The sequence below is a fragment of the Molothrus ater genome, chromosome 1, assembly GCF_012460135.2.
Source record: "Molothrus ater isolate BHLD 08-10-18 breed brown headed cowbird chromosome 1, BPBGC_Mater_1.1, whole genome shotgun sequence".
Classification (NCBI taxonomy): Eukaryota; Metazoa; Chordata; class Aves; order Passeriformes; family Icteridae; genus Molothrus; species Molothrus ater.
The window spans coordinates 17,135,983-17,157,623 of record NC_050478.2 but is presented as its reverse complement, the minus strand read 5'-3'; the positions used below and the strand labels follow the sequence as shown (position 1 = coordinate 17,157,623).

Below are 21,641 nucleotides of genomic sequence, written 5' to 3'. Positions count from 1 at the left end.
GATCTGTTTCAGACCTGCAGTCCATCTGGCCAGAAGGTTATCCCCAGCAGTGGCTAGCATCATGTACTTCAGAAAGAGGCAAGAAATCTCGTGCTGGAAGGTATAGTCTGTCTGTTGTGAAAGCTTTACTCTGGCTCCAAATCGGTGGAGTCTTTATTTTAGGTCTTAAAAGATGAGGTTCATCATCCTTGCCTGAAGCTCTCTGCTATGCTAGCACTTCTAGCTGCAACTGCACGTAAAGAAAACCAACTCCTCGTCTTGCTTACTCACCAGTTTTGATGATGAGTTTCACAGTTACACCCTGCATGTTTCCCTGGGAAGGTTATTTGGACTTTCATTTACTACCCCACTGAATTTGTGTTGTAAGTCAGGATGAAATGGTGCCTCAGTACTTTCCCTTAGGTTTTGGTGCATTTTTTTTAATCACACTAGTTTCACACCTGCTTTCTGTGACAATCAGTTACTCTCTTTCCAGCTTTTCACTTTATGGTGAGACTCTGTCATTTTCATCCTGCTTCCCTAGTTTTCTTCTATCTTTGCTGTGGGAGGATCTCCTTTGTGTAGTCTGTAGTACACAAGGGTGAATCTCTGGTTTGAGCAATTTACTCCTCAGGGAGTCTCTCTAAAATAGTAAAGATTTTTTCATTCCACTCCAGAAAGCATTTAAAGCATTAAGCAATAGCATGAAGTTGCTGTGCTATTAGCAGTTGTCTGGTTGGTCAACAGTGTTCATTTTGGTGGTCCTGGTACTCTGACATTTACACTCTGTAGTGCAGAGACTAGGACCTGAAGGTGTGCTTTTGATGTTTCTGTGTGACTTGTCAAAATATACTTCCTGCATTTTTATCTCTGCTACTTACGTATGTAGCAGTTTAAGAATAGGAACAATACTTTGAATGTAATGATAGTGCCTGTAACTGTGTGCCAGATCACTAAGTGGGCTGGTTCCTGATACTGTTCATAGCACGAATCCACTCTAAGTCTTCATCTTCTGACATCATGGTGTTCCTCATTCTTTTTTTGTTGTTTAAACTGCTGAGACTGAGTGGCAGAGGTGAGCATGTTGTTGGTGTTTGCTGCTCAGTTTCACGGAGCTTTGCGCTTCATCAGTGCAGAAGCCTTTTTACCATGTAACTTCCTGTGTAACTTCTCTCTAGCTAGTAACAGGGACTGGCTTTGAGTATTTCTCAGAACTATCAGATCCTAAAATACTAACAGTTCAAACTCTGCTTGGTATAGTACCATATCTGGGGGGGGTTTATGTACACTGTATGGTCACTTTTTCAGATTTCATTTCATTTTTAAATACGTTTTTTTTTGGTTTTGGTTTTTTTTTAAGCAGGATGAATTTTGTACCACTGTTTTTACTCTTCCTGTGGAGTGTTAAAGATTCTATCAAACAATTCCATTTCCTATCTAAATTGGGAAGGTAAAAAAAATTATTAGATCCAGTAGTTCTGCAGGACTTCTGTTAGATAGTAGGGTGAATTAATGAGTCAATATTTATGTATTGCATAAACTAAAAGTGAGACTCATTGGTAGTTAGAATAGGAAGTTGAAGAGAAAATGTCCCAATCTCTTAGATATGAAAAAGGTAGGAGTATTAAATAAAGTAAAATTTTAAAAAAAGTTTTTTATAAGAGCTTAGTGAAGATTTGAAAATGTGAAAAGGGGGGAAATAAAAAACAAGTAGTACTTTTAACTGTGCTACTGTCCAGAAGGCATCAGTTTAAAAACCAGTCACTTTAAAAATACATTACATTTTACATACATGGCTTCCCACAAGGAAGTGGGGTTTTTTTTTGGTTTGGTTTGTTTTTTTGGGTTTTTTTTTGGTGACAACCACAATTTCTTCATTTTATTTAAATTCTGGTTTTTTTCCTCTTCCTTCTCTTTTCTCTTTCTTACCTACATGGCTCTGTAACTTTTTTTCTCCACTTAAATCTTATGCATAGTCTGGGAAACTTAAAGTACTGTTCTGTTTGGTTAGGGGTTTTTTCTGTTTGATTTATTGTAGTTAGTAGTGATTTTAAGAGTTCTTAATATGAGTACAGAATAAAGAAAAACCTGATGGAAAAGTTACAGTAGAGTAGGACTGGATATGAAGCTCAGTATTCTTCTGGGCATTTTGCTAAATTTTTTCCTTTGTTTTGTTAATGCGCCTACACATTTCACCTTGAATTTCTGATTTGAATAAGTTCAAGGCTATTTGTAAAATTCAGAAAGAATTGCTGATCCAAAATGCAGCAACATCCAACAGGATAATTTCCAAATCTGCAAGTTTTCCTATCTGTTTCTTTCTATTGTGGCAATCAAATAAAAGAAATGGATATAAATGGAGAGAAGAAGAGTGTATGGACGGTCTTCTGCAATTCCATGTTGTGGTGGACTCATATTACTTTCTTAAGTTGTTCTAGCTCTTGGCAAGATCTTTGGTGACTATGTAGAGTTCTTATACTAATTTAATAGATCATTCAGTGTAGTTTAACATAAAAAAATTCAGCATATTTGTTGATTATGATGACAATTTTGTCTTCCTAAACCAAATCAATAAAAATTCAAGAGAAAATAAAATACCAGTACAGGCAGTGGCTTGACAACATGGCTTTATCTTTTTTGTTCATGTTGTTAATTACTGAGGAGGGTCCTCAGGTTTGATTTTTACCTTTTTAGACAGTTCTTACTACTCCTCATGATAAGAACTTGCAACTGGTTACAACTCAAGTAATTTTTTTGCCATTTTTATATTTCTATTCTGTAAAAATATAGTAAAGGAGGATTTCATTTGTCAAAAAGAACTTGTATGAGGATCTTTTCCTGAAAGCTGATGTAGCTAGTGCTTAAAAAATCTACCAAAAACATACAAATAACTGGAACTGATAGGATTTCCTTAGAAGATATTTTGATCTCCTAAATCAGAAAACAGGAAAACATAAAATTATTCAGCACTATTTAAACACTGATGAGATACTTGTCAGTATGAACTGCTGCACCATTTTTTGTCACATAACAAATGTATCTTCACTCTGCCTGATCAAATAAATACCATTTGATCTAGCCTTTCTATGAAAATTGATTCTCCAAGTGCCAAGTGTGTAGGAAGCTACACAGTTGTTGATCCAAATAAATGAATTAAGATTCAGTAATCATATGCCACCAGCATAGAGCTGAGTCTACAAAACCAGGATGTTTTGTACAAGGCTCTGTGTGAGAAGTGTGACACAGACAGAGAGAGTGAGTGAGCCATCCAGTGTGGATGTGTCAGCTGGAAAGGAAGCAGATAAGATGACTTTAACTCTCCACTCACTCAGTCCTGTGTGATGTCTGTTCCTTGGGCAGAGCTGTACAATTTCCATGGCTGGGCTAGGATTGCCCTCAGCTCTGTCAACCACATCTATTAAAATGTCTTTAAGAGTATTCACTTCCCAAATCTTTAAGTCTTTGATTTCTGGGATATGAGAGAAATTGAAAGTTGAAAATTCTGTCCTTGGTTGCCTGTGCTTTGTTTAGTTACATCACAATTCTCAAAAAACAGATACTGATTTTAGGGTTTAGTGACCTTTATAATTTATCCATTGATTATGACTCAAGATGCTCTAATTAAATGAAAAGCATAAGACTGAAGAACAGGAAACTTGCTAGTTTTCTTTTCTCAGCAATCTTTATAGTTGTTAGAATTGTTCCTGTCCTCAGTTGATTGCTTTCTTGCATCAGCCTGGTTCTCATCTTGTAAGGTGCTGTGTTTGGTTGCCTTTGGCTGGCTACCAGGTGCTTACCAAGGTGCTCTATCACTTCCCCTCCTCAGCAGAACAGGGAGAGAAATTACAATGAAAAGCTCATGGATTGAGGTAAGAACAGGGAGATCACTTGCCAACTACCTTTGAGCAAAACAGGCTCAACATAGGGAAATTAAATTAATATATTGCCAGTTAATAAGATGGTAGGATCACGCAAAATAAGAAGAAAACTAATAAGATCTTCACCCCACCCTTCCCTTCTTCACAGGTTCAGCTTCACTCCCAACTCTTCTACCTCTTCCCACTCAAGTGGCGCAAGGGGATGGGGAGTGGCCCAGGGGAATGGAGTTTGCAGTCAGTTCATAATGCTTTATCTCTGCTGCTCCTTCCTCTTACACTGCTCCAGCATGGGGACCCTCCCAAGGGAGACAGTCCTTCATGAACTTCTTCAACCTGGGACCTTCCCCCAGGCTGCAGTTCTTCAGCAGCAATTCCAGCCTGGATGCTTCCCACAAGGTGGAGTCTTAGAGCAGCAGCCTGCTCTGGTGTGGGTCCTTCATGGGGTCACAGGTGCTACCAGAAAACCTGTGCTGTGTGGGCTCCTCTCCACAAGCTGCAGTTCCCCCCAGGAGCCTGCTTCAGTGTGGCACACCATGGTCCTCATCTTCATTCAGGGCATGTCCACCTGCTGTGGCAGGAGGACCTCCACAGGCTGCAGTGTGGATATCTGCTCTGGCATGGTCCCTCATGGACTGCAGGGGAACAACCTGCTTCACCATGGGCTTCACCATGGCCTGCAGGGGAATCTCTGCTCCAGCATCTGGAACATCTCTCCCTCCTTCAATACTGACCTTGGAGTCTGCAGGGTTAGGTCACTTACATTGTCCCACTGCTCTTTTACAGCTGCTCTGAAGCATTCTTTACCCTTTCCTAAGTGCCTTGTCACAGAGGTGCCACCAGCATTGCCAATGATCTCAGCTTTGGCCAGCACCAAGTCCATCTTAGAGCCAGCTTGAACTCCTGTCCCTGTCTGACACGGGGACAACTTCCTTCTCACAGAAGTCACCGCTGCAGCCATGCTCCCCATCCCCCAAACCTTGTCACAAAGTCCAATACAGCTGCACACAACCGCAGAGAACTGATAGGACTACTTACTTGTTTAAAGTTTGGCCCTAGTTTGAACCCTGGTTTTATGTGTTTAGTACCACAGTTCTCAGTCCTTTGCAGGCTTGAGCCTCTTCATAAAATGTTTCTAGTCCGTGTCTCTGGTAGCATTCCATGGCAGATACCCTTTTACACTGCTTCTTTCCCTGCAAAGGAACAGATTTATGAGGAGGAGGATTATTACAGAAGCTGTGCCTTCCCCATAGCTGAGCACCACTGGTGTGGGATCCTGTCCTCACACTGCCCTCTTGCAGCAAGTGCTGCAATCGATGGTCATGCAGCATGCACCCATTTTCCTTGTCTCAGTTCCTCACATCTCTTGAGATTAGGTAAGACTGCAGTTCTCTCAGTGCAGTAATAGTTGAAAGAAAAATGGAGAAATACTGAGCCAAAAAGCTGGTCACATACCTAACCATAACCTGATTTTGTACTAGATAACACCCAATAAATTCCTGTAGTATTAGTTATCTAAGCCAAAGAAAAAAGGCATTCAAGATGAAACGTTCAGGAATTTCTCAACATCAAACTTTGTTTCCCTCTCTCCCTCTCACAGGCTGCATTTTTTCTATGTTTAAGATACAACCATAGTTTATTAGCAGGTGACTTTGTATGAAATGTAAATTATAAAAGGAGGTAGTTGGAACTTCTTATAAGCATAGATCTGAAGTGTGTGTTTTAGCATATACAGCATAAGGGTCCTGAACTGTTAGTAGATAATTCTAAGGTATAAATTCAGGGTTTTGCAAGTCATGAGCAATTGTTTTAAAGTTATTTGTGAGCACAATATAAAAGAGCATTGTGTATCTTCTGTTTTTGGCCATTACTGGCTTTGAAATGAACTGAAATGAACTTCTTGTTTGTGGTTTGTTTTTCTTTATCAGATGGAGCAAACCTGTGATGATATAGATGAAATGTTCAGCAATTTACTTGGGGAGATGGACATGCTCACTCAGGTAAATAATTATTTTTTTCCATCCAGATTAGAAAAGTAGCTATTATGTGTTAGAGAAAAGAGGGAACTGTTCTACATTTTTCATGCACTTCCACTCCAAATAAATGCAGTTACGTTATTGTGATAAACCTTCAACTAAATTTCTCTGCTTGAAAGTTAAAACAAGTGGCCCAAAGAATAAGGTAATATATCAGTACAGGGTAGGTTGTTAAAGAGATCTAACTGCTTGTAAAAGACATTTTCTGAAAAAAAAAAAACCCAGCCCAGCAGTTTAAATTCCTCTGGATTTGATCCAAAGAAATTAAAGGATTCTATGAAAGCAGGAAGAGTTTGAGTCTGAATTTTCAGGTATGAAAGTTTAGCATACATGGGTAAATGGGACGTAGCCTGATTGTCAAATGTGAACTTTGGAAATGAAATCAACATTTTGAATATATGTTTAAAGGATTCTTTAGATATGGCAAAATATTAAGCTGCAGTGAGGGTGGCATTCAAGAATTCATGGAGATTTTGTTCCCAATGCAGAATACACTCTTGAGAGTATAAAACAGCATGGGCCATTTTCTAAAGCTCTAATCATGAAATACTTCCTGCAAAAGCTGATGAAAGGAGAATTTTTATTTCTAGAAAAAAAAATCTACAAAGGGAATACATTTGTTGTATTTTAATAAATGAATGATTGAAAACACTTAAGTTGTCATCTTGGATGTATGAGTTTGGTTACAGCTCCTGTTTGGAGGGGGTCTTTCTTCTTGGTGAATGCCAGTGCTTGACAAAATAAATACCAATAATTCTGAGGCACAGAATAGAAATTGTGTTTAAACTGGGTGAAAGCCAAGATTTCACATGGTGTTGTTAGCTGTCAAATCACAATACCTTGTTCCCTTGGTAGCCTTTCTGCTCTTTAGGGCTTTTTGTAGATGTGCATATTTATTTTATGTATTTATATATCTATGGAGGGATTTATGGTGATCTCATTTCATTATTATGCCTTCAAAAGAACAAAAGACTGCTTGTGATAAATTTTACCTCCTCAGACTGGACACAGCAGTGTTACAAGACCAGCGGTGCAGAGTGTAAGAGAGCGAGTCTCTTGTCTCTGAGCTCCCCGGCGCAGCACTGGGTGGGATGGGGTGTTCCTGAATTTGGGACAGGCTTCTCCTCCTCCCTAAAGTTCTGGCATCACATCTCACATCAGCATGGTGGGGGAGAAGCAGGCAGGGGTGTCTGAAAGCCTGAAGACTTTCAGTTAACTGAACTGGATCTGTTAATTCCCTCAGACTCTTAACTTTCAAAACAAGACTGTAGATAGTTTTTCACACTTTTTCACCAGTCTATCAGTTCCTAAAATAAGTGTAAATTATAGAAGCATGCAGAGATATAACAGGACTGAAAAAGAAATGAAAATTCAGAATTGGCTTTTTCTGCTGCAAACTAGGAGTTCTGTATTTACACAAGTTTGCAGTTTACATTGCAATAGCATGGGGTTTTGTTTGTTGTATTTAGGTTTTGGTTCTTTTCAACCAAGAGGACAAAGCAACAGCTAAGTTTCATTTATATTAGTAAATAAAGCACTCTGGAAAGAAAATAACACTGTGGCTCAAATGTGTACACAGCTAAACTCTTTCCACACCCCCCTTCAAAAAACCCAAGGAAGCTGAAAATCAGTCTGGCTTTGCCCACTGTCTCAATTAGAAACAGTCCAGTTCTCTGCTGTTCCCCACACCACGCCCAGGTGTTGCCTGACAGGAGTTGCTGCCATCAACATTGCACTGAGAAGCAGCAAATCCCTTGCCATGACTGTGAGACCGTGCTTGAACCCTTGTCCTGCCCCTAGTTAGTCTTCCTGTCCAACATAAAAAACCAGTGCATGCCATTCTGTTCTTGAAGAAGAATTTATTTCATTAGCTAAATTCTGGTAATTGGTTTTCAAATGTTAATGTATGTAATAGTAATTACCATTACAGTATCATCAGATATCTGTTTTTCTTCTACCTTAACAGAGTTTAGGAGTGGAGACTGTACCACCTCCATGCCCCAAAGTGTCCAACAATGAATATAGCTTTACAGTTGGTTTTAAAGATTTAAATGGTAAGTAGCTGAATGGACTCTTTCATGGCTTTTATACTTACTTAAAATACCTCACAGCAACAAACGAGAAGTAAACCTTTACATACCCTTGATCAAAAACCCCAAACCAAAGAACCCTGTTTTGCTGGAGAGGGAGGTATATTTTTGTGTCTCAATTTAGGAAACTTCAAAGGGAACAATTTTTTGGGCATTTAAATAGAAGTTTAAATAGAAGTCAGTTTAAATAGAAATCAGACTTTTAAAAATGTCTGAGTGTAGAGGAAAACAAACTTGAGAAGTCTCCCAAATAATTTTCTGAAATGTAATGTTTTTAATGTAAGGATTTAACTTGGTGGAAGACAAAGTTCCTCAGTGTGATGTCAAAGCTGCGTAAGCATTTCTGTGCAGTGGAAGTATCAGCTTCAGCTGCTTCCACTTTTCAGTGCTTATTCTCATTTTGGTTTGCACTGCCACTTTTGCATGTACAGCTGCTTGCTGAGGCTGTATGGCAAACCAAATGAGGGGATTTGTCTGAGTTTGAAGTAAAAACTCTTCCTTTGATTTTGTTTGTGATTGTGTTTTGGGTTTTTTTGGGGGGGTTTTTTGACTGGGGGCTGGTTGTTTGCATTAACCTGAGTTGGTTTTCTCCCAGGATCAGTTCCTTGTTGGGCTTCCTAAAGACTCTATCATTAAAGTGGGTAGAACTATGTTAATAGAGAGGATCATAATCCAACTTTCCCACCGTAAAGAAAAACTTTTTAAATACTATATTGACATAACAGGGAGAGCAGAGTAAACTGAGATGGCCTAGTGACATGTTCACACTTTGTCTCATGAATTACTATTCTTTATTGGACTAGATTAGCATTTTTGAGTATCTAATTCAGTGCTCTCCATTTCTCTCAAAATCTCATTTAAAGGTTTTTCCAGTTATTTGTTTATTTATTTCTTAACTGAAATCTTTAAAGAGATTTAAACCGCTGACTCTGTTCAATCTTAAAGAATCCTTCTCTTCTAGAAAGCTTAAGCATCCTACAGGGTTTTACTCCACAGTATCTCTTTACACCATGGCTAGTTCAAACAGCCACAAATTTCATGTGGAGTTCTGGTATAGGATTTTATTTTCTACTCTGTCAGTAGAAATCAGAAAGAAAAAGTTACAATGTTTCTATCTGGTTTATTAGTCACTTTTAAAAGAGACTTTTTTGTTTGTTCCTTGCTTAAAGGAGCCTCAAAAGCATGTGTCACAGATCACACAATTACTGCTGTGCTGCAGATGATACCATGCAGTTTCTTGTCTCTTAACATTCTTTGATTCTGCTTCATTTTAATTTTTGGGTTGTAGAATAGCAATAATATGTGGAGATATTCTTGATCTAGGCCTCAGTTACATGGTTTGTTGTGTGCTGTTCCAGAACTTGCTAAGCATTTATGTATGTGCTTACAGTGTGATGGGAGCTCATGGAATTTCTTGCATTCATATCACTAAGCATGTACCCAGTGACCTTGCTGGATCAGGGCCGTGTTTGTAACATCATAAGGGCCTTAGACTGTGTGCCACTGGAACTGAAGCTTCCTGTCCTGTTTAGTTTTTATTCCTAGAGTTCCTGGTACTCTGAACTTGTGTGACCAGATTAATGGCTGCTTTGAAAGCACGTTTGTTTCTTGAACCCATGTAAAATGTTGTTTCCTTTCCTATGACCCTGTAACCATGCCTTCTGCAATTTAATCTCTGCTGAACTGGAAACAGTGCTTTGCATTGCTCTCACTCTCTGACACATTTAGTGATTTTCTTTACAGAATCCCTAAATTCTCTAGAGGACCAAGACCTGGATGCTTTAATGGCTGACCTTGTAGCAGACCTTAATGATGTTGAACAGAAAACTTCACAAGCCCAGAAAGCTTCTTCTTGCAACCAGCAAAGCAGAGTCACTCAGCCTTCAACAGGCTTGAATAATGACATTTATTCTAAAGTAAGTCCCTATGTTACCATTACTGGACAGTCTGGGGATGATTTGCCCCCTCCACCTCCACCTCCAGACCCTGAACCGGAACTTCTGCCACCGCCGCCACCACCTCCTCCTGAGCCCCTTACTCAGGTAAGTCTGGGTCAAACCTTATTTTAAACATTCCCTAGTTCTTGTCATTTTGCAAGTGGTATTTGGCACTGGAATACCGGTGGATCTCCCAGGTAGATGCATCCTGGGAAGGTTCTGCAATGATGAAGCGTGCGTGAAATCAGGAGTGAAACTTATACTGTTGTGGCCTCAGCAGTTTCTGCCTGTTCCTTGACCTATTGCCCATTCCTTCATCTTTCTAGTCATTATTTTGATAGCCCAATGCAGGCATAATCATTGCAAATGGTTTATTGTAACAGAAATGTATCACTGAATTCTTTTAAGAAGCACTGATCAATTAATATTTTCTTATAGAGAGCTTGGTTTTGGCATCAGTGCAAAGCACGGCCAATGATCTCCACTTAGTGAAGATGTCATTATGTGTGTTCATTGCAGTCTGTGCTATTTGTACTGATGAGAAAATTCTGTGGATGTTTCTCAGCTCCATCCCTGGCCTAAGTGATTTGTTGCAATAGGAAAAGCAGTGCATTTGTGGAAAACTCAACATTTGCTGTAGATAGTTTTGCTAGGTGACCAGGTCCAGGGACAAGCTCAAGAGGTACCTCTCCTGGTCCTAACACGGAATTACTGCTCTTCTTGGTTTGCCTTTGAAAGGAAGTAATGAAGACTATCTGCAATGGGGGACGTATGCTCTTAGAAGGTGTCAAAGTTATCAGTAGGTAACTATTTATAGCTATTTATAGTTACAAATAGATAGTTAGATAAATAGTATATAAATAGATATAGTTATAAATAGAGCAACTGGTTTACCTGTATCTAAAATTTCAGATTTACCACAAGCTCCTTCATGTTAGTGTTTCTTGTGGAGCTGTTTTTACAACTGAAATAAAATGTGATATTTGTAGTATTTTTTTGACGTGGGGTTTCAGGGAGGCAGATAATGTGAGAATTCTGCCCTCTCACAGTCCTGTGAGAAGAGAAAGCATTAAAAGAGTGATGCAGCCCCCCAAAAAATGAATCTGAAATCTTGAAATACACAAATACATCTCTTTCTCAGTATATGTTCACAGTAATTATGACTGAGAGAAGGTGTTTACATTTAGGGAATGGAAATATTTTAGGGAACATGAAAAGTGTCAGCTGGTTTTCCTTAAAACTGTGGTCAATTCATTGCTGTTTAAAAGCCCATGTGAACTGAATATGCATCACCTAACATCACTGCTGCCCCTGTGTTTAGAATCATACAGCAGACATACTCAGCAAAAGGAACAGAAAATTGCATAGGAAAATTGGATATGTCTGATGACATAAAAAATGATTCACTAGATAAAGCTTCATTTGATGCATAGAACCTTTCAACGCTGTTTGAAGAATGAAACTCATAAACATGGGAGGAGCTTTGCCATTTCTGCATCTCAAAGATAATAGTTCACTTCCTGTCTTAAAGGAATATCAGCATTTGCAGAATACCAGCTAAACAGCTTCAAAAGTTGAAGTATTTTATATAACTAGTATGACTGATATAGAAGAGATGCTATCAAGATGAGTTTTATCCATTTCCTTCAAAAATTTCCCATCTTGATTTAGACTCGTGGTCTTTAAGGAAGTACCAAACTTCTAAGTAGTCTGGTTTGTCAGCTGACAAGTATGGTCTGGAAGGGTGGGTAGTTAGGTGGGCTGAGACTGGCCATTCAAGGGCTAGTAAGTTGACATTTGCTGGCTGGTAGCAAGTGGGATCAGCACTGGGGTTTATATTGTTTAATGTTTTTGTCTGTGATCTGAGTGATGACATAAAAGCCCACCTGCAGCTGTGCTAAGGATGCTTTTAATTAAGGACACTGAATATCAGGATCAGTGGCAGACCTTCAATGCAAGGGGACTTAAAACATGAAGACTGAGCCAGCAAAATATTCAGAAACCCAGCAAGGTACAGGGTCTCACACCTGGGGTGTAATAACCATTTGTACAGTTTGGGAAAGGACAGGCTGAGCAGCAGCCCTGCTGAAAAGGAGATCCTGCTGGATACCACAGTGGATAAGAACCTTGAGTGAAAGGTCATCTCAGTGGAGGAGACTGGCCTCTGTTGGGAGGAGTATGACCAGCAAACTAAGGAGTTATTGTTCCTTTCTCTTGGCACTGGTAGTCCCACTGCTGGCATACTGCACTCTGTTCTAGATGTGTAGATTCTGGAGAGTGTCCATCAGAGATCTGGTGAAATGGCCAGAGGCCATCAGGCAGTGATCAGGGCCAGCAAGGACAGGCTGAGGGTGCTGTGCTTGTCTAGTCTGACAGAGGAGGATGGGGAGTGATCTAATGACAGCCTAAACATACCTGAAGGATAGATGCAAAGCTGGTGGAGCCAAATTCTTCCATGGCAGTGTTAGGTCATCAATGTGGAAGGGGCAACAACTACTTATTGTAGCTTTGTAGTTTCAGAGGGGACGTTAGGAAAATTTTTTCCACTTCAGATGGTGATGTAGCACTGGAACAGGTGATCAAGAGAGATCCCAGATTCCCTTTCTTTGGAGGTTTTCCAAGCTTTGCTAGGCAAAATCATGACTGACCTGATCTAATGTTGGTGGCCATCCTGCTTTGGGCAGGAGCCTGACTATGGACCCTCAGGCCTCTCTTCCAGGCAGCATTTTTATTGATGCTGGAATCTAAAGCTCACTGAAATCAGCCATGATGAATTTCTTTCCGTTGAATGTTGCACTGAGATAATTCTTTATTAACTGACATTGTGCATTACCTGAGAGTCAAACAAGATTTTAGAGTGGGAAGAGTATACACTTGCTAAACACAACTGGAATTCTATATGAAAAATATGTAGCCACAAGTCACTTCTCCCTCAGCTGAACTGTTCCTCTGAGACTGATCTCTAATGATACTCTGGTCTCTTTCCAGATTTGGGGAGTGTCAGAGAAGGATAGGAACAAGTTGTAGAAGTATTTCTAAGGAATATAACAGCAGTATTTTATTTCCTCATTAAGGCATTGGTTTGGCTTTTTCCTGCAGCCTGTGCCCCATTTTATGATACAGGTTGTATTCAAATACTAATGGCATACTCACTGTGGCTTACTGCCCACAATATTGCTCACAGGGCTATTACACAGACTGCAGTGTGAATGATGGAGGTAAGAACCATTTAAAATTAATATGGAAAGAATCAATTTCAAATTAATATTCATTGTCTTGATTAGTATTTGTTTTGACATGACATTTCGGCTCAGTAAAATGAAATTCAGCTGTAAGTGGAATGTATTTTGCATCATCAAAAACCACGTTCCTGTTAGCCAGATTCTTGATAAGTGATTCTTGAGCCAATCAAGGCTGAAGTTGTGTTTAACACTTCTGGTTATCCACAGTCAAATAAGAACAGTGTCAGTAGCTCCCAGTGCAGCCATGATATTAAGCTCCTATTTTCTAACCTTTAGGTGTGCCAAAATAAAGAAGTACAGCCTTTCTTTCAGGGAAGCATCGAGCTGTCTCATAAGTTTCCATCAACTCTGACATTTCTTTTTAAAACTGCCCTTAAGCTAAATAAGGGCAGTTCTTATTTTCATTTGCTATTGACATGATGACTTTATGTGCTTCTGTTTAAAGAGCCAGAAAACGTGGTGGTGATCCTGTAGCAGGAAAACAAATCCTGTAGCTTGTCAAAGCATTTCTGTAACACTGCTAAAATTTTGCATCTGATAGTTTATTTCCTTTTTCTGCATTAAGTCAAAGCTTATGAAACCAGAAAGGCTGTCAGGTGAGAGCTCTGTTACACAAATTATACAATGTGAGAACTCTGTTCAACACATGCAGATGAAGCCTGAATTATATCTGCCTAAAATTTTCATCAGCAAGCCTGCCCACACCACACTCAACCACTTTGGTTAAGATGCTTTTCCTGCTTGCTTCATACAAGTGGTAAGGGGAGGGTCAGAGTGTGAGAGGCTGTGTGCTTTTCCCTCTGTACAACCATCAGCCTCACTGCAGCAGCCACCTTTGTGCAACTGCTTGTGTTCAACTACAGAGGCTTTTTTTGGATTCTCTAAGTTAAGCACTGCTGAGCTATAGCAATGCAAATTTCCACACCTGCAGAGAAAAGAAAATGAGATATTTTTAACTGATTGCATGGTATTTATAGTGGAGAATTTGATAACAGGAAACATGCTTGAAGCAGTGAGAAAACAAAAGATGTTTAGTTCAGCAGGAGGGATGACAGTCGGGAGTACTTTAGCTACTGTTGAACATGCCCCTCAACTTGGGATGAATAAGATAACCTTCTTTCTCTTTCTTTGCTATGATTTTATGATATCTCAGTAACAGGGAAGTGATGGCAATGCTTAGTTAGGCTTAGTTTCCTGCAAGTGCATCTTCCATGAGTTGCAGTAAGTTCTCTTGGTGCAAAGACCACTAAAAATTAGGACTTTAGTGTAGCAAATGGAGGCTGAAAGTAACAGAAATCTTGTGTGGAAGCAGAACAGGAACTTTCTCCCACAGTCCTTGACTGGAAGTTGGTAGCCTGTGAGTAGTATAGCACAAAATCCTACCCCTTTTAAACAAAGGAAACTGTAAAAGTAAGAGAGCAACAGGGACAGCAAAAATCAGCAGAGAGGCAAAAAAGCAAATACAAGACAGTCTTCAGTAGAGGCAACAGGGATGTTAAGTTGGAAAGAAACTGAACTCTCCAGTAGTACTGGAGGAGTCCAAGGCAGCCCCAGGAACCACATTCACTTGCTGTCCAAAATGTGCTTTTCCAACTCCAAATGTGACTGGAGGAGAGTTCTGGAGGAGAGATGGCATAAAGGAACAGTCCCAATCTGTGCAGCAGTCACAGAGGCAACACCAGGCAGCTAGTACTACATTTGGTACATGTAGCTAAAATTCCTAGCACCTGGGGATCCAGAGTCTTCTTGGATCACAAATGTCATTGATATTAAGAAAGAGGGATGATACTCATAGAGCTGCTTTGTAAAAGGAGAGCTGGGTGATACTGAAATTTTTGGGATTCTTATTGTGGAATGAACTTGTGTGCTCTGTGTCTGTGTTAATATGAATAGGTCCATTCTTAGAATAAAACCCGACTAATGGAGGTGTTCCTCTCAGTAGGTATCTGTGCAGTAAGAGATCATATGTGGCAAGTCAAAGAATTCAAGTAAATTAATGTACTGAACACAGAGTATAAAATTATAAGTGGTGCAATTGCAAGCCAAAATTTCAGTAAAATCCTACAAACTCTAGTTCTCTTAACTTGATTCTCATTAGGGTTTCTTCCAAGCAGCTGCATCCACAATGCTATTTTACTGGGGCTAGATCTTCCTTAACCTTCTCTTTTGTATCAGCTGTATGTACAGAAACATAGAAGAGTCCTGTTTTCAGGCATTCTTGTAGCATTTGAGGAACATGATCATGTAAGAACTATATGGCTGAGCAGCAGCAGGGAGCATTGGACTTGTAAATCAAAGCTTTGTCTGAAGGATATTAGGTCAAGGAATGATGGAAATTATCTGTGTGTATGAAGGTTGCTGTGACAAGCCTTATCTTCAGGACGTAAATAACACGAAACAACCCTTTTCAAGTAAATGTAAATTGCTGAGATTACTTAACAAGAAGTATACTAAATATCTTGTGTCTTTTCAGGAAGAACTAGAAGCAAAGGCTAAAGCTGACAAAATTAAACTTGCACTGGAGAAATTGAAGGAAGCCAAAGTTAAAAAGGTGAGCCATAAAATAGTAAATGCTACTATAAGAGCTACCACCTAAATATCTGTTAACATTCTTCTTAATAATAAATTTCTTACTAAAATGACTAGGCTTTTCCATATTTTATCTGTTAAGATACTCTGTGGAGTCTAGTCATCCACCTCAAGAGAAGTCTGGGTGAATGCTACTGCCAAGGGACTTAATTTTTACAGGACTTGGAAAGCGTTGCATCTTCTTCTTTTTCAGTGTTGGAGCAAAACCCACTGTTCTGATAAGTTGCTTTAGAGAAAGCAGAGTGTGCATGAAAATGTTGTGCTGATTCCAGGAGTATTAAACTTTTCTTTATAGTGGATACAGTGGATTTAGCTAATCCCTATTAAATTGATGAGGGTCTTCTTGCTAAATCTTTTCACAGAAGTGTAGTAATGTACAAGCATAATAGAAATTATTTTAGACCAACAAATTAGAATCTGCAGGTGTTCAGTAACTCTGAGTAATGGATGTGAACTAAAAGCAGTCATAACCTTTCAGTCTGCTCAAAGAAGACGGGGGGTGTTGGAGCCTGCAGAGCTTCCAGGAAGAATGGAAGTTTCCAATAAATTTGGGAATGTCCAGTCTTGAGGTGGTTCCCACAGAACACTTTACCTTCATGTACAAATGCTCCTCTGAGAGAATCTCTTGGGAGGATTTCACCGATGTTGACTTTGTAAAGCTCTGTAACTAAAGTTATGACTGCTCACTGGTCACCCTCTTTTCCTTGTAATGTTAGCAATTCTCCTTTGGAAGACTTTGTCTTCCCAACTTCTTTCCCCCCTCAGAATATTTGTAACCATACAGTAGAAGTAAGGTTCAATCTTGTGACTATGTCACTATAATGGAATTACTGTGTCATTTTTGAATTCTAAATTGCCTAAATATTGTCAAGAAAGCTGGTTTTCTCTCTTTTACTAAAAGCAGAGGGCAGAGGGCAGGGATGATGGTGAAATGCAAGCTCACAGCCTTGGACTTCAGGAGAGAAGACTCTGGCTTCTTCAAAGATCTTGGAAGAGTCCCATGTGGAACTTCCTGATGGAAGAAGGGATCAAGAAAGCTGGTTAATATTTTAGGATCACCTCCTTCAAACTCAAGAGAGTTCCATCCCAGTGGAAGATGATCAGAAAGTATTGTGAAGCTGATCAGGAGTATCTCCTGTGAGGAGAGGCTGAGATTGCCGAGGGCAGAGAGGGGTCTGTGTGGTGCTTGTCTATCTCTAGAAAAACCTCAAGAGAGGGTGCAAAGAGAATGGAGCTGGGCTCTCTTCAGTGCTGTCCAGTGATGGGGCCAGAGGCAACAGGCACAAACTGAAACACAGGAGGCTCTGAACACCAAGAAACTCTTCTTCCCTGTGGGGGTGGGTGAGCCTGGCACAGGTTTCCCAGGCAGGTTGTTATCTCCTCCCCGGAGATGGTAGCAAACCATCAGACAGGGTCCTGGCCTTCGGTCTCCAGGTGGCCCAGGCAATGATGGACTGATGGACCACCAGAGGTGCCTTCCAGTCTCAGCTGTTGGGTGATTCTGTGAAGATGGAAGCTGCATGCATGTTTCTGAGCAGTCAGTTATAACCAGACATAAATCCCCTTTTCCTTAAACATGTTAGATTATGCATGTAAAACACCTCTTTTTTCTGTTTAATCTGCACTACGGCTCAGATGCTTATTTTACAGAAGATTCTTACAAGGATTGGAATCAAAACAAGTTCATGGCTTTTGTTACATTTGTTTCTGCTTTTCAGAGATAGTGTAGATTTTCTCTTGGGGATCATAACTCTGCTTCTACATGACCTTTTACACAGAATGTCTCTACAGAACCAAAGCTTCTTTTGCACACATTTTAAAATAAAGAGCTATTTAAACAAAAATATGGTAAGTCCTCCCAAATCACCAGCAATATACAGACCTTATAGAGAATTATTGTACTGTTTTCAGTACTAATGGAGCATTTTAAGTACTTTCTTATAATGTACTTCCAGTTCTTTATCACGTTTTAGGTACTTCAGCATTTTTTTGCATTGTTCCTCTCTGAAGAAAGTTCACTGTGTTTCTTGTTTAACAAATACTTGACCATATAAAGAAGTAATGAGTGTCTTAGGTTAATTTGGTCAGTTAGTAACTCATGAGGGGAAGAGGAGGGGATCTTTTCTCTGTGGTGGCCAGTGAAAGAACCCAAGGGAATGGCCTGGGACAGGCCCTCCAGGAAAGTGTTCACAGCACCAGGCCTGACAGAGTTCAAGAAGCATTTGGTTCAAGAGGCTCTTGGGCACATGGAGCAATGCTCTTGGGCTTGTCCTGTGCAGGGCCAGAGTTGGACTCAATGATCCTGATGGGTCCCTTCCAACTCAGCATATTCTGTGAACTCATCTGTTTTCTTATTGATGACATGATTGATTGGACTATGGCCCATCTTAGTACAATCCAGTTCCAGGTTATTTTGTTGACATGGCAAGATTCTTCCATTCTTTTTCTGCTTAAAACTAAATTTTCCACATTTGTTGCTTGCATTAAGGACACTCTGTCCTTTTGCACTTGGTTTCCCTATTAAGCATTTTCCTTAATTGCACATCTAGTAGATTTAGAGAAGAGATTAACTTCTGCTTTTTCTTCATAGCAATTTCACCTTTCCTGAAATCATGCATAGGACAAGGCTTAATTTTATTTTTAGAGAAAAGATCTTTATTTTTGGGAAAATTATAATGTGAAAATTTTGGAGCTGTTTTATTCTCTCAGCTTGCTGTGGGACAGGATGCCTTTGAATCAGTAATAACCTTCAGCCTTTATCTTTCTTATCTGTGTTAGCAGATTCAGAGTAGTCCTTTTGCTGCTTCTGAAATTAACTGCCTGTTCTGTGACTTTGTTCTCAGCTTGTTATCAAGGTGCACATGAATGATAACAGCACCAAGTCCCTAATGGTGGATGAGCGCCAGGTGGCACGGGATGTTCTGGACAATCTCTTTGAGAAAACCCACTGTGACTGCAACGTTGACTGGTGTCTGTATGAGATGTACCCTGAGCTGCAGATTGGTGAGTGGTGTAGTCACATAGCAAATAGATAGAGGGCTGGTAATCTTAAAAGATCAGGTAAGTGTTGGTAATCATGAAGAGATAGTAACATTTCTCCTGCCCATGTGTCCCCCAATGTTGGAACATCACAGACTCTAAGCTGAGGGATGCTGGAGGAATATGTTTGGTGTATTTGTGCTGTAGAAATGAGTCCATTCAGCTGTGCTGGGACCTGCAGAAGGTTCCTTGCTTTTCACCATTTCCATTATTTTATTTTACACAAAATGAAGGAGCCATGTGAATTTCAAGGTGATGACAAACCCAAACACACCAGTACTCAAATACACTTTTTGAAGAGAGGATGCAGTGCTGGAGTGCTGTCAGCAGGCATGTATTACATACTGGCTAAACAAATGTCATTAAACAAGACTCTGTGAGAAGTGTTTCAGTCATTTCTAATGCTCTTCATTTGTGGTAATTGTTTTTTCAAGTGTAGCTGTGTACAGGGCACTGCTCTGTGATGGGGCTGCAGCTCTGCTGATGGTAAGTTATGACTGCTGGAGTAATTAACCTGGCCTCCAGGTACTAGGAAACAGCTGTGCAAAACTTAGGAATTGTTCTGTGCAACCTAATTCTTGTTTGAAAAAGGCTTCAAGGTTTCTTTCATTAAGAACACAGTATTCCCTAATTGTGAAATATTTACAATCTTTTTATTTGCCAGCCTGAAAAGGTATTGACATCAAAAGGAGAAGAAAAATTGCCACTATCTTTCAGAGTCACATTTGACCTAGAGAAATGGGAAGTTGTAAAACAGCCTTTAATATTCTCAGTTCAGTCTCCAGCAGAGATGGGAAAATTCTCAAATAAAGTCAAAAATCAATATTGCACTTTAAAAGAGCCCCAGGTGTAGTCATTCTGCTAAATTAAACAATAGAAATTCAAAAATAACTGGAAAAAAGCCTGACTGGTCATGAGCAAGGAGATGCTCATCTGCTTGCAAGAGTGGTGCAGAAATTTACTGCCAAACTATTCTTGCTACTTGATTAAGATAATGGTGCTGCATTCTTTTGTAGCTGCTTATCTTTACTAAGAAAAACTGGAAATGTCATTTGACCCTAGAAATCTGACAAAACTCACTGAATAATTTTGGAGTGTTTTCCTGTCTTAGAAAGTTGCTCCCTTTTTGTCCAGTATGACTTGGACAAACATGTCTGAGTATTAGGATGACATCACAAAAAGATTGTTTTCTGAATCTCCATAGTCATTAAAGCAAATGTACTTGTGTTTCTGCATAATCTGGATAGATATTTGAATTTCCCATCGTGCAATTAAAACTGAAGGTATCAAGGAGATTGTTTGCTACAAACATAGGGGTAAATGGTTGGAATTTTTATGTGAAAATTAGTTGTGCTACTTTAGTCCCAGCTAATGCTAGGTGATTTTGGTTAGTGTTAGGCTATTGGTATAGTAAGGAATTACTCTCATAATGAATAAAAATTATTTTAAAAGCCAGGACAGAAGAAAAATACTAAAGGAAGTAAACTTGTATCTTGTTCAAGAAAAAAGGAAAAATCTATTAACTCCTGATGCAGTGATCTATTACCAGGTCCAGATCTGATGAGGATGGAGCCTTTTTGTTTGCAGAAGGCAGTTTCAATATGAATGGGGTGGTACATGTTCTTTCTTCTGCATCCAATGCACAGCAACATGCAGTTAATTTTGTTCAAAATCAGAACAATGTGAGCCATTCTTTATTTTCATCAGTATACTTCTTGGCTCCTCTAGATAGCTTTATTACTATCAGCACAAAGACAGAACTTTTCTGCTCTTCATCTTTCTGCCTGCTTTCCACATTAGTATTAAAGAGAATAAATTATGTTTACTTAAGGAGCAAATCTGAGCAGCAAATAATTCTTGCTGAACTGAAGGTCCAAGCTACTTCTGTATCACAAGATCCTTACAGGTTGTCTTACATATGTGGTTATTTTGAAAGACTATCATTGTAAATAAAATAAACTACAGTTTAAAATTAAATACATGTTAAATATCACAAATAATCTCAGTAGTGAGATGGTGATGTAACACTAGGCTGTAGGTGCACCAGAATCTATTGCAATAAAGACTATTGCAGTCTTATAATAGGCATCCAGATTTGACTTTTTTTAGGTAAATTAATTATTAAAAAGACCCCCCTGAGGATGATAAAGTCACATTTTTCATACAAGAAAATCCTGGTACAGCAAATGAACAAACAAAAATATATGTGGCAAAAATTAGTGTAACTGTCTGAGAATTGTTTCATGCCTGTCTTGAAGTATAAGGTACTGGTCACCCTTCAAACCATTACTGGGGTTTTATATAGTGCTTCCTATTTCCAGTGCATTGCAGAAGTACCAGTTGCTAAATGAGGAGTGTTATCTTGTTGGTGTTAAACGTTACTGGGTACATGTGAATGGGTCTTGAAGCTAATCTCATTCTGTGAATTTAATTAATTCACAAGATAGAGGTTGGATGGCATGTATTAAACCCTTGTCAAAAGTAACAAGTGTTAAGAAAGCCTACAAAACGTTTGTTTTGTTACTTCCTCTGATGCTAGGCCAGTCTAGGCCATTGAAAGATGTGATCACCAGGAATGAGAGTATGGCTGTTCCCAGGAAACTGCCAAAATTCTACTGAAAATTGGAGCTGGGTGAATTCCCTATCTCAGTACTGAATTTGTAGAAAAGTACAGGTTGGGACACTCCAAAATTACCTGTCAAGTTATGCTGAATTCCTTTTACTTTAAAAGGAGTTTTATGTTGAGCAATTTATATATTTTATCTAAATAAAACTGAAGTGGTTTTAGAGTTAACTCAGTTAATCTCAGCACACCCTGTGGCTTTCCTGGGTGGAGGAGTGGAGTTCAAAGCAG

The 21,641-nt window shown here is 39.3% G+C and overlaps 1 protein-coding gene across 1 annotated transcript in view; it reads left to right on the top strand.

Moving 5' to 3' along the window:
• APBB1IP (amyloid beta precursor protein binding family B member 1 interacting protein) overlaps window positions 1-21,641 on the top strand; it is a 65,330-nt gene that overhangs the window by 8,838 nt on the left and 34,851 nt on the right. The window contains 5 exon segments of the mRNA XM_036379146.2: window positions 5,783-5,854; window positions 7,857-7,944; window positions 9,724-10,022; window positions 15,633-15,710; window positions 18,592-18,751. Of these exon segments, the coding sequence (XP_036235039.1) occupies window positions 5,783-5,854; window positions 7,857-7,944; window positions 9,724-10,022; window positions 15,633-15,710; window positions 18,592-18,751 (697 nt within the window).